This window comes from Gopherus flavomarginatus, chromosome 7 (assembly GCF_025201925.1).
Source record: "Gopherus flavomarginatus isolate rGopFla2 chromosome 7, rGopFla2.mat.asm, whole genome shotgun sequence".
NCBI lineage: Eukaryota > Metazoa > Chordata > Testudines > Testudinidae > Gopherus > Gopherus flavomarginatus.
In genome coordinates, this window is record NC_066623.1 from 84,957,693 (window position 1) to 84,971,708 (window position 14,016).

Consider the following 14,016-nt stretch of genomic DNA (forward strand, 5'->3'; position numbering starts at 1 on the left):
TTCCAGAAGAGCAGACTTAGAAGTAAATAATGAAACAAAGTGTACAGGAAAAAATATATATAAAATCTGCAATCACTTTATTTCCTTCCAGTTTGGAGTATATTAAATAAAGGAAAGGGTAATAAGAGCTTCACTTCAGCTCACACCTTGTAGGCACATACCACTTAGGAGAAAAGAAAAAGCTTATGGTGTTTTTACAAGCACTTCTGAACTGCATGGGCTTTTTTCCTCCTCCTCCTCCTCCTCCTCTTTTTTTTTTTTTAAAGTTGTATCGTTCCCTCTCCATCCATTAATCTTTGGTGAAAATTTTTCACCAGTACATTACCACAGTGGGAGTGAGGGGGAGGAAATATTGAGGGAATCAACAATTGGAAGGTTAAGTGGCAAGTGGGAGTATACACCACACTAACAGCTGGGATCCCCACAACTTATCAAACAATTCATGGCTGCACTGTGTTCCATTTGCCATTATGATCAATGAAGGTAGGTATTATGGAATTATCAATTTATGTTGTCTCAGTTAAGTACATGTGAACAAAGCAAGTACCTTTGTTACATGAACAGTAGCTACTTGAATACTTAAGAGTTCTTCGGATTGATTTTTTAAATTAAATAAGCTATATTTGAATCCCACCTACTAGGCAAACAAGATAGTTAATTAGCTCAATTTTTGCTACTTTAAAGACATAAAATATTGAAGTGGGTTGTAGAAGGCTGTGTAGAATACTTGTCCAACTTTTTTAATAAAAATAGTCAAGTGGCATCTTCCTAAGTTACAAGTTTAACGTTCAACACTTTTCTCACATGAAAAAAACATTAAAACTGTAAAATGACGTTGTAAAATGATTTTCAAAATGCACAATGAACCAGTTAATTGTGTTACTTTAAATAGGATAGTCCCAACTTAACACATGCTACTCCACGTCAGTGGTAAGTTTGTGTCTGAAAAAACAAACCTAAGTAATCCTTGCTCCCAACATAATATACGATTAAGCCATTTAAAATTGTTTTCAGAAGAAATAAAATTTTCCATGAAAAAATGAGATACTCTACAGCTAAGCAACCAACTCTTCTATCCCAACACTAGTGACCGTAAACATTTACTACTGAAAGCACATCAGCCAGTAGAACCCAATCACTTACCTATCAGGTTATTCACAAATGTCTGTCTGCTAAATCTACACTTCTGCTTGCTTGTTTTAAGACAAATGCATTTTTTTCCTTTTCTTATAAAGACGACTCAGGGCAACATGGGTAGATTTAGATCTGAATTGTAAACTACTTGTTGCCTCTCTTTCCTTCTTTCCACCTACATCTATCTTTACACAGACAGTAAGTCAAAGGCCTAAAGGATTTGTTGATGTACACAGTCTCATCTCATTTAACATTTATCCAAGCAGGTCTGCAAGCTCTCTCTCACACAAGGTGGAAGTGTTTTTAACAACCTTTCTTCTACAATTAGACAACTCCGTTTCAGAGACTGACATTCTTCTAGTTCAGCAGGAAGCGATTCAAGGTAGTTCCCAATCAGCTCTAGCTGAACAAGGTTCAACAGTTGGCTGACACGAGGAGACAAACTCGTCAGGCTGTTATGTCCCAGAAGTAAACATTGCAGCTTTTTGCACTGAAATAATCCATCTGGCAGTATCTCAATCTACAAAGAGGAAAGAGGACATGCTAATTAAAGCTTGTTAAGCTATACAAAAACTGCATATTTTTCATTACCCAATGTACTTTTTACCCTCAAAATGTTTTTAAATTAAAAAAAAAAAAGATAGATACAGCATAAGGAAAGGACAACTGTTTATGCTATAAAAAGGATACAGTCAGGAAAAAGTCTACTTTCAATATTTGCATGAAAACAGTGCTGTATGTGTATCTCTGGTTATGAATGTGGCTAGGTGAGAAGTTTAATTCTTCACAGAACATCAAGGAAATCTAAAAAACAAATTGCTGGTATGATCAGATTGTTTTTCCTACTTATACTCCTTCTTAAGAATTATGCTTAATAAATGACATCCCTTTGGCCCATCCTAAGTACTCCACAATCCTTTTGACAAAGCAGGCAGAACTGCATCCATGCAGTGAGTGAGTACTCAGGGGCCTGGTCTGCTATACAAACACTTTAAGAATATGTGAACGCAGCTGTGAACAATCAAGTTATATCTAACACCGCTGAACCCCCAACTGAACAGTCATTACAGATTAGGCCAATTTAAACAGAACATCTGTGTCAACTACCTGATTGTTCAGACCCTGCTTTGACCAGTTTAAAAAAAAAAAAAATCAAATCACTTCCCCTCTCAGTTAACTGGGTTTCACATCCCTGTTGTTTACAGTGCCGTAAAGTTGGTGAGCTCTAGCAGGCCATAGAGTCTTCAAGACGAAACAGGGTAGACAAAATCAGAATTTCTAATGCTTAAATTTAAGAGTTCTACTTACATGGTTTTTTGTCACAGCAAAGTACTGCAGATTTGTCAAATAACTGATTTCTTCCGGAATAGATGTTAGCTTGTTATAGCTAAGATCCAAATAGTGTAGCTCTTTACAAAGAAATAGCTGCAGTGGAACATTCTTAATGTTATTGTAATTTAAGTACAGTTGTTCTAGGTTTGATAATGCACCAATCTGCACAGGGACATATGAAATGGTGTTGTGCCACAATTTTAAGCAAGATAGGTTCTTGAGATGTTGAAAGCTCATTATTTCTTCCACTGTTCTGAGATTATTCTCTTTTAAATCTATTTCATGCAAATTGTTTAGGGTAAAAATAGAATGTGGAATGCGCTCTAAATCACAGGAGATCAACTCCAAGGTTCTCAGGTTTACCAACTTTTTCAAGTTGTTTAGTACGACCAGTTTATTTCCCTCATTATTGATAGATAAGTTTTGCAGTGAAGGCAAAAGGTCTGTAACCACCTGAGGTATACGGGAAAGGCTGTTCTTTAAGTAAATTGTTCTCAGATTCTTTAGATCCTGAAAGCCTTCATTGTATATAGAGTTGTGGTAATCTAGCAAAAAACATCCCGTTAAACACAATTCCTTGAGGTTTTTTAGATGAAAGACCCAAAGTGGAATCCTTCCAATTTCACTGGATTTTAGACGCAACGTTTTCAGATTTTCTTCTAGAAAGTTTAGTGCTGGGTAATCCACAGTTAATGATGAATGATAAATATTCATTTCTTTGAGATTGACTAGCTGAGTCACTGTTGAAGGAAGCTTGGCTTCAGGAATCAGTTCCAAGCTTAGAACTTCTATTTCAGTCAGTTCAAAGACACTGTCTGGAAGACCATTTAGCATGAAAAGATGAAGTTCGATCTTGTCCTGGGAATTTCGTATTAGTTTACTTTTCAGTTTTTCCACTGACCATTTATTGTTAAGATTTATCTGTTTCAGTCTGTTTTCACTCAAATCCGATAGAAATATTGAGAATCGTTGTGAATAAAGTGGATCATACTGATCTGCTAAGTGAAGAATAAATGCGAAGTCATTCTTTACATCAGGGATATCACTGTAGTTGCTCTTCTCTCTTAACTTTTCAAAGGAATATTGCTTAAGTGAACTTCTCAACATCCACCACAAACTGTAAGTGCAGGTCAGGCCATAGAAGGTCACTAAAACAACATAAAATGAAGCTAATACTTTAAAAATTTCTGCGAGTGTATAAACACACTGGTACCTTTTGTAACCTGTAAAGGCTTGAACATCAATTACACAATCAATTTCAAGTGTAATAAAAGTTAAATAATAGGAGACATAAATCATTATTATTATAAATACAATTACTTTGATTATAATCTGTTTCATGTACACTCTATATATGACATCCTTTTCTTCAACATGTACTCTGAATCTTTTCACTTTTTCAAATATAGCTTTAGCTTGTTCCCCTTCTTTTTTGTCTAGAACACTCGAAGAGTTCTCTCTTCCAGTTGTTTCTAAACCAGGCTGCATATATGGCAGAGACTGCCTGTTTGCCTCTGTATCCGCTGAACTCCCAGGTGATGAAAGCAATATTTTGGATTTGGATAGCGGTAGACTCTTCACAGACTGCTCAGCAACTGTTTCTGAGAGGGCTCGTGTTGTCCATGGAGAATCAAAACACTTGTGAAGAATGGCTACAAAGTGCTCAAGCCTTGAACTTGTGCTAGGATAGTAGAGCCAAAAGTTACTGCAAGCTGCAAAAATGAAAGTATGCAGAAGCACTAGGTATGGGAAAAATTTGGCAAACCAATGAAGCTGTCTCTCATAACACACTGCGTCAATGTAGGAATACTGCTGCCGGTGAAGATCGTTCTGGATTCTCAAAGGGAAAATTATTTGTGTGGCAGAGCTAGAGGACACGTTAAGGTTGGTTTTAATCAAATCCCAAGGCACTGCACAACGACTGTCAAATTCCAGCTTACAAGGAAGACAACACAACACTTTAGTTTGAGTGAGCTGGAGAGCCCCGGCTAGTACAGCAACCAGCAGCATAATCATGGTGAGGTAATACCAGAAGACATCCCACCATGGTTTTAATATGTGGTAGGATGACTGAGCGTCTGCTAAATATCTGAGTTCAGTTAGCGTAATCATGACTTTCACCTGTAGGACAGCAGCAACTAGAGAAGAGAAAGAGAAAGATCCTTAGAACAAGTGCTCAGATCTATTTACTTAATATAATCGAACTATGCAATACAATTATTTTGAGTCCTGATTATTAGGCAGTTTACTCTGTTATAAACAAGCATAACAACACTGATCTACTGGACTGAGCTTTGGACTATGGCCCAATAATTCCCAAATTGTAATCCTAGTACTTGCATAAAATTGAATAATGAATTGGTGGATGTCATTTAGGGAACCCCCAAAGTCAATGGGAAAACTACCTAAATTAGGTATGATCTGAGTAGTTCCATTGATTCCTCCAATAGAACTTTACCAATGAGACCAAAAACAAGAGTAGTACCACTGAATTCAAAGTTAAGCATTGATTACGTGCTTTGTTCAGTTCATGGTCTTGTGATCTCAGTGCCACAGTTTTTCCATCTGTGAAATGGGGCTAAAATGTACGTGGCTCACAAAGGTATTGGAAGTATTTAGAGTAATACATGTAACATTCTATAAATACTAAGTAAATGATTAGGAAAGGCTTCAATGCTAACAATCCGACCTCAAGAGATGAACTCATTGAAGAGACCAAGTTTTGGTCCATTTCAGATAAAGTAAACATGTCTTACAATATGAACATTTAAACAAGAAGAGTTCAAACAGCATTATATGCATCAGAGATGAGACAGACCCTTTGGTCATTCTGTTTTCTACTGCTCTGACACAGGAACAGCTACAAAAATGTGGAACTTAGCTAGGGAAATTCTTACTGAAAACACAAATAGCAGTTCACTTACTGTTTAGCATTTAAAGCAGGGGTCTCAAACATGCGGCCCACGAGCTCCTCATGGCCCCCCCGCCCTCCCCCAGCATTTATCTAGAGCAGCTCTGGCCTGACGCGCTGCTGCCCTGCCCCCGCATTGCTCTGGGAAGTGGAAAGAACATGGGGGAGGAGAGGCGTAGGGGTGTGTGTTGATGTTGCTTCAGGCACTTCCCCCAGCAGCTCCCATTGGCCGTGGTTCCCCATTCCCGGCCAATGGGAGATGCTGGGGGCGGTGCCTGAAGTGACATCAACACACATCCCTGTGCCTCTCCTCCCCCACGTTCCAGCCACTTCCCGGAGCGGAGCGGGGGCAAGGCAGACAGGCAGGAACCTGCCCTGTCCCTGGCGTGCGCCGGGCCAGAGCCTGCCCCCAAGACCCTCCTGCAGTCGAACCCCCTGCCCTGAGCCCTTTGCCGCACCCTGAACCCTAATTCCCTGCCGCACCCCTCCGGCACCCCAACCCACTGCCCTGAGCCCCCTGCTGTACCCCTCATCCCTCCTGCATCCCACACCCCAACTCCCTGCCCTGAGCCCCTACCACACCCCATATCCCTCCTGCAGGGGGGCAGGGAGGAGGCAGAGTTGGGGTGGGGATTTTGGGGAAGGGGTTGGAATGGGGGTAGGGAAGAGGTGGGAAGAGGCGGGTCAGGAGTGGGGCCTCATGAAAGGGGTGGAATGGGGGCAGGGCCGAGGGCAGCAGGTAAGGGGGCAAGGTGTCAGTAATGCGGCCCTCAGGCCAATGTACTAATCCTCATGTGGCCCTTGTGGTCATTTGAGTTTGAGATCCCTGATTTAAAGTGATACAGTAGTAAACATTATATTGCTCCTTTTGGGAAAGGCATTTGAATCACAGCATAAAGAGTTAAGACTAATCTTAGCCATATATAGATTCTGCTGGAGAGGCGCTGCAGTTACACCTTTCACCCTCCAGGGGCTGCTTTGGTGCCAGAAGAGAAGACAACCAGTCTTCGGAGCCAGATGAGGAGGCATGGGACGGATAGAGCAGGACACATAGGACTGCTGGGGGTGGGGTCACAGGCTGGGGCTGAGAAGGGCTAATGGGGTGGATAGACTGGGGCATGGGCTCAGGAGCTAGTGGGTGATGGCATTGAGCCAGGGGCTGAATAGGAGGGGGGGCTACATGGGGATGGGGGCAGATGTGCCTGACTGATTGGGAGAGGCTAGGGTTCTGCCAGAGTCTGCATGGGGGAGGCACCCCAATAAGGTTCCCTCCCCTCCCCCTCCAACTCCTTGCAAAAAAATCCCTGTTTCATACTTCTCCCACCCACATCCAACAACCTTCCTAGGCTTCTTCCCAGCAATTACTTCCCTCTCCCTCAGTTCCTCCATTATCCCTGCCCTGACTCTGCCAAGTCTTTGCACTGTTTCTGAGGCATGCGGGAAATATGTTTCTGTATTGTAGTTTAAATGAATTATTTTTACTCAAAGTTTGTATTAATATGTCTAATAAGGAATCTAGTTGTCAAAATAACACTTCCTAAATTTTTTTGTCTGTATTTTTACAGACAAACTTGCTGACAGGCATTTTGAAATAAATTACCAAAATAATTGAAACTGGAATGATTAAACTGTGTTTTTTGACAAATAAACTATGCAAATTTTGCAAAATTTTAAAACATTGTGTACAGAACTTTTAAATTTTTTGGTGTAGAACTCCCCCAGGAGTAATTACCCTAGCCAGATTACTATGGCCGATTAGTACAGAATAAGGAGAACATTTCAATCTTGATGAGATATCAGCAGTACTGCCTGACATAGACTTGCTGATATTAGATGGAATTCTGTTCAACTGAGGAAAACAGAACACCCCAAATGGACTAGAAATGCAATACAACTTTGATAGCTGACACCCTATAATTCACACAGGCCACCCCTCAACCCTTCTGTCTTTCCCCAGCAAAAATTTAGAAGTGGAGTTCAACAGACAAGTGTATGCTTACCAAACACTTGATTTTATAAGATATGCTACAGAATAGAAAACTAGCGTGGTATGATATTATAATTAAGTACAACTAAGTGAAGAGAAATACTGATCATGACACATTGCGTTTGCATTTTTTGCTTATTCCTAATTCACAAAATTCAATAGTCAGGGTAAGTGGCCCAATTAGTGTGTATTAGCAAGGCTCTATTGTATTTTATGTGTTAATGATAATAAATATAGTTGAGTTTATTTTAATTCAGCAAGTGCATATCAATATTTATATACCATACATAAAATGTTCACACTTACTTTATTGGCTAACAGAATAAGATACACAACAATCTTCAATCAGGAGGTCTACACCTTTTAAAATTCCTTGGACATGCCATCTTTGCATTTATCTTCATTCTGCATGGGAAAACATTGGGATTTCAGTTGAAGTAGCTGAGACTATTTTGAAAAGAGAGCAAGTAGGTCAGCCTTAATCAGAATTCTTACTTCACTGCTGATGTGACCTGTTTAAAGGGTATGCTTTACAAGCCCTTTCTCTAATTCAGCATGTTCTCCATTTTGCAGCTGCAACAATATACTCAGAAACAATCTGAAGGTCAAGTTTTCTGCACCCTGCCAAACCCATACGAAAAACAAATAAAAAGGAAACCACATAAAAGAACTTATCCCTAACTAATACTGGATGGCAATTCTATAGTTTCTTGCTAAATGGCTATGTGGGAGGAATCTGCATGGTTTCAAAAAAATGGAAGATATAATTTAGTCCATTTCAATATTTTTTCAGCATTGACATACAAAGAGTAATGGAAACTACTACCAAGAGTACAAATTCTACTATATGGGACAAGCTAGTAAAATATTGCCAAATACCATTAATAGCCATACTCTGGATGCTACTAATCCAAAGTTACAAGATGCTAGAGCTGGGCAAACTGATTAGAAAGTATACCACGAAAGCTCATGCTCCAAAACGTCTGTTAGTCTATAAGGTGCCACAGGACTCTTTGCTGCTTTTACAGATCCAGACTAACACGGCTACCCCTCTGAGACCTTTGTCTGGTAATCTCTGGGGTGCCTCAACTCCAAAGAGTTTAAAATGGGGAGACAGCGGGCTAAGTTTCTAGGAACCTCTTACTGAAAAGCAATTGAAGAAGGGCTCAGATAGCTATCGTCCATCCCTAAAGACAGATAAAATATCAGAGGACCAAAATGCTGAATGTTAGACTATAGATATTCAGTCCTGCCTGTAAAGGACTATACTTTAAGGACTCTTGTGTATTTTTATCACTTAGCTAGTTACAGGTATATAAAATCAAAGAATCAAAATCACAGTCTGCCTGTGTATGGGGCTTCTCTCACTAGGATAGTCTGAGGCCTTGTTCTTAGGCTAAGGCCTTTGGCTAAGCAGCAGGGACAGCCATAAACTGGGAAGTGAACTGTCACATCCTCACATTCCAAACCAGCCACATTGAAATAAGGTGGTATTGGGCTGTTATGAAGACAATCCTGTCCTGATAGCGCTCATCACCACCAGTTAAACAGATATTAAGACGCTTGAAGAAAACTTAGTTTGATAGCATCCTGTCTGGCAAGAAATCACTTATCAATGGCTGTGAAATCCTCATTCTGTGTTTTTTTCTTTATGGCCCCCAACTTTTCTATTGTTAATCTGTCTTGTTCTCCAATTGTTTCTGTCTGCTGTATAATTGATTTTGCTAGGTGTAAGTTGATGAGGGTAGTGGGATATAATTGGTTAGAGAATTGTGTTACAGTATTTTAGGATTGGTTAGTTAAATTTCAGTAAAACAATTGGTTAAGATATAGCTGAGAATATTACTATATAAACTGGGGTCAAACAGGAAGTGGGGGGAAAGGGGAACAGGGACACAGGCAAGGCTCTGAGGCATCAGAGCTGGAAAGGGGGACACAGGGTAAATGCTCTGCAGCATCAGAGCTGGGAACAGAACACTGGGAAACAGACTATCGGCACATAGAGATAAGCTTGACTGGTGTAAAGGGCTTCGGAATATGCTTGCTTGGAAACTAACCCCAATAAACATTGCATTGTCTGTGCTTCGGGCTTCTGGTCTTCTGCTTTCTGTCTATGTGACAAGAACCAGGGGAGAGGGTGAAGGGAAAGCCCTCTAACACTACAACTACACCAGATTTGAACATCTAGACAAAACAACCTCTTTGCCCTTCCTTGGTATATGCTTGCAGAGATCCATTCTTAAACAAGATGAAAGAATCAGGGATTGCTAACTTCAGAGGTCCATTTCAAAATGAATCCTGATACTTTCTAAAAACAAATTTTCTGTGGGTATAGCCCCCTCTCTTGCTTCTTAAAACAAAACACTTAAGTTCAAGACCATGAAAAATGGTACTGCAAATGTCCAAATTAAGGCCTTGATCCTGCAAATGGACCTAGCTCCACTGAAGCCAGCGAGCCTCTGTGCAGGAGTCTATCTGCACTGAGTCTGCTGCAGAAAGAGGGCTGTCAAACTGCTGCATTGAATTCCAACTGAGAATAAAAAGGCAATTGTATCTTTCCTCCAAGTTTAATACAAAGGCTTAGATCCCAATTAGCAGTGTTTAATCACATACTTAGGAGTGCAAAGCATAGTAATGGAGACAACATAAGAAACTCAGAGGGCTGGTCAGAAGTTTCTGTTGGAATGATTTTATGATTTTTTATTTATTTATTTTTTAAAGAAAGTTTTTAATAGGAAAATTTCAATTTTCCATCAGGAACCTCATAAGAACAACTTCCCAGCTGCCCAGGGGAAGGCTTTGTCAATTCTACTTTCTGCCTGCAGATAAAAAGTGAAATTGACACTTTCAGGGCGGCTTCTGAGCCTTCTGTCTGCTGCCTGCCTCTCTCCCCTACTCCAAGCTCGAGGGCCAGACAGCTCTGCCCCTTATGTTTCCTCCCAACTCTGAGGCTGGAGAAACCTCTCCACCTCCTGCTAGCTTTGGAACTGGAGAGGCTGAGCACCCCATCTCTCCAGCTTCGGGAGAGGTGGGAAGATTGAAAACATGGACTCTGCATCTCTGGCAGTTAGGCTGAAAGGCTCTCTCCAGCTTCGGGAGAGGTGGGAAGATTGAAAACATGGACTCTGCATCTCTAGCAGTTAGGCTGAAAGGCTCTTGTCAGTTAGACATTCTGCATCCTACACTGCTGTAGTTTATCTGAACAAAGTTCGTTTTTTGTTTAACAGTGAAGTAAAACTGCAATTCACTTTCTACTTGGAGTTGGAGAGCTTTTCCTCCTTCTAGACAGAGAAGTCTCACTGTCTAGATTACTTGTACGTATTTTAAAGAGAGACTGCTTTCATATGGATTTTAAATTAAGGCAGCTTTAAATACAGTACCAGCTTATGCTGGCCGCTTCCAATCCCTTATTTACAACCTATTTAAGAATATCCAGCTCTTGCCAATAGGTCCCTATGGCTTTGATTCCATAAAGCATCCCTATTCAAGAAGGCTGTGTATGTGTTTTCCTGAACTAGGGCCTATGAGAGAACCTACTGGAATTATAATATAGACACAGTTTTCTATGTTTTATTCAGTTTATATGCAGCTCGTTTACTGCCTGCTTGCAGTTGCTAAAGCTTAATTCACAGCTATCCTGTGTACCGGAGTCCCTGGCCTAAAATAGGTTTCAGAGTAGCAGCCGTGTTACTCTGGATCCACAAAAAGAACAGGAGTACTTGTGGCACCTTAGAGACTAACAAATTAATTTCAGCATGAGCTTTCGTGAGCTACAGCTCAGTCCATATGTTACTACTGCCTGCTCCACATTAATGAGCCTTTGAAACGGATGAGGATCAGCAACAGAAAGCTCTGAGTAAAATTAAGATGGTTTTAAAACAAAACACAAAAAGTTGCCTTTGAACTGACTGCACATTAAAAAGATGTTTATTTACCTCTGCCTCACTGGACTCTCAGTTCAAATAGAAGAGAGACACTGCTTGTACCAGACAAAGGGTTTTGCCAAGTAAATAAACCAATAAATTAGATACAAATGGTGTTTAGCAACTATAATTGTGTCTGAATTCACTTATTCCATTTCCTCCTTTGGCTCAGAAATGGACTGCTTTTTATCATTTATTACAGGCTAAGAACAATCCAGATCTACAGTGGAGGTAAAACAAAAAATGAACTGGACACTAACATGTAGAATATAACTTGGGCATATAGAATAACTGCAAGGAGCACATGATATACTGTAGTCGTTACACCAAATTATGACAGACTCCTGGCTAACAAATCAGCTAAAAGTCTGTCATTATATTTACAAAATATTCCTTAAAAAATCCATACCATACTCTAAGAGGTGTTTCCAATCAATCAATCTGCTACTATGAGTGGGTCACAGGTACCATGTTAGACCTTATCCTTTACATTTAAAGTGTGTCTATCCTGGCAGAATATATACTCCTAACCCTTGGGCATTGTTGCTCAAGCTTATTATTCTTGTGTAATGAATCACACTTCCAGATTGTTCATCATTCAGCTTTTTAACTCATCCATTTTAAAAGGTTGTAGCATGGCCCAGAAAAAAATTCCTAATTTAACACTGTCAAAACACACAGCCTACAATATTTCAGTATTACATGAATATACCTACAGGATGCCTATGGGCAGTGCTTAATTTGCTATGAAAGAGGTGCTGGGGTCAAACAAGTTTTTTTTACTTTCATAACAGATGTGGCATGCCCAGAGGTGCCAGGGCTAAGAACTGCCAAGCTTAGAGGCACAAATTAAGCACTGCCTACAGGGGACTGTGCTATAAGAAACAGCAAGAAGCGTAAAGCTGCTGTCGCATCCTGCACAAATGTGCGCCATTTCCTGTTTACTCCTCCAATCTTTCTTAGAGAGAGAGAGAGAGAAACCAGTTCGGAAACTGAGACAGAAAATACAAGCAAGTCTACATTACAGCAGCATCAGTATGGTATTTAATCTCTTAGGGCTTGGCTACACTGGAGAGTTGCAGCGCTGGTGATGGCGTTGCAGCGCTGCAACTCACTCTGTGTCCACACTTGCAAAGCACAGCCAGCACTGCAACTCCCTGGCTGCAGCGCTGGCTGTACACCTGGTCTGCTTGGGGTGTAGCGATTCCAGTGCTGGTGATGCAGCGCTGGTCAACAAGTGTGGCCACCAAAAGCGCTTTTATTGGCCTCCAGGGTATTAGGAGGTATCCCAGCATACTTTTTCAGCCACTCTGCTCATCGTTTCACACTCCACTGCCCTGGGCTCAGGTGACCCGCCCCTTAAATGACCCGGGAATTTTAAAAATCCCCTTCCTGTTTGCTCAGCCAGGTGTGGAGTGCAATCAATCAATCAATCAGTGACCATGCCTCCACGCCCCAAACTAGCCCCAGCATGGAACACTTCCGAGCTGCAGGACCTCATCAGTGTTTGGGGTGAGGAAGCTGTGCAGTCACAGCTGCGCTCCAGCCGTAGAAATTATGATACCTATGGGCAGATATCAAAGTCCTTGCTGCTAAGGGGCCATGAACAGGACGCGTTGCAGTGCAGGGTTAAAGTAAAGGAGCTGCGCAGTGCCTATTGCAAAGCCCGTGAGGGAAACCGCCGCTCAGGAGCTGCCCCCACAACCTGCCGTTTTTACAAGGAGCTGGATGCCATACTTGGGTGTGACCCCACTGCCAATCCGAGGACGAGGACCACGATGGAGAGTTCAGAGCAAGGAGAAGTGGGGGAGGGTGTAGAGGAAACCGAGAGTGAGGCTACTGGGGTGGAGGGAGACACCCCGGAGTCCCAGGAGGCATGCAGACAGGAGCTCTTCTCAAGCCAGGAGAAGGCTAGCCAGTTGCAGCAGCTGGAACTTGTTGGTGAAGAAGAAGCAGAGGAGCGGGTTCCTGGTAAGCAGTTTTTATTTTAAGGATGGAAATGTTTTGGGAGAGGAGGGGGGGGGAGAGGGGGTTATGGCTGCATGCATGCATGCCTAGATGTGGAATAGCCCATTGATTTGGTCTATCACATCTCTGTAATAGGCCTCGGTAATCTCTTCAAAAGTTTCAGCCAGAGCGTGGGCAATGTGCTTGCGCTAGTTTATAGGGAGAGCCACTGTGGTCCTTGTCCCAGTCAGGCTAATGCGTCCGCGCCACTGTGCCGCGAGGGGTGAGGGGACCATTACTGCACACAGGCAAGCTGCATAGGGACCAGGGCGGAATCCACATTGCTGTAGAAGACCCTCCCTCTCTTCCCAGGTAACATCAAGCAGTGATATATCTGGCAGTAGAAAATCCTGTTGAAAATGTAGGGATAGTGTTCAGTGCAGGTCCCCCCCAGCTGCTCTCTGCTTTCCCCAATGCACAGAAACCCCAGTGAGCCCTGACTCAAGCAGCTCCCCTTCCCAGGTGAGTTGTGGCAGAAACACTCACCCCACTACTCACCATGTCTTCGCTGCTGTGGCCTCTCTGTGCTATGTTTGCTATGTGTAAATGATGCTACAAATAGTCTACAAACTCCTTCACTGTGATAATAAACAATGCAGCCTCTGTATTAAATGTTTCTATTTCTGTTTTTTTTAAAAGTGTCCTTGAATCCTCCGGCCCTATCACAACCTGCTGAAAAATTACAGAACTTGAGGTGTAAACCAAGGAAAAGCAAAGAAGAT

The 14,016-nt window shown here is 41.7% G+C and overlaps 1 protein-coding gene across 5 annotated transcripts in view; it reads right to left on the minus strand.

Moving 5' to 3' along the window:
• Positions 1-232: 232 nt before the first annotated feature.
• Positions 233-14,016, minus strand: part of LRRC8B (leucine rich repeat containing 8 VRAC subunit B) — a 40,993-nt gene continuing 27,209 nt past the window's right edge. For all 5 annotated transcript variants that reach the window (XM_050962145.1, XM_050962143.1, XM_050962141.1 and 2 more), the window contains 3 exons: positions 7,671-7,769; positions 2,443-4,604; positions 233-1,654 (listed from right to left, as the gene is read on the minus strand). In XM_050962145.1, coding sequence (XP_050818102.1) covers positions 1,382-1,654; positions 2,443-4,578 — 2,409 coding nt within the window. In that variant the 5' untranslated portion in view covers positions 4,579-4,604; positions 7,671-7,769 and the 3' untranslated portion in view covers positions 233-1,381. The remainder of the gene's footprint in view (positions 1,655-2,442; positions 4,605-7,670; positions 7,770-14,016) is intronic.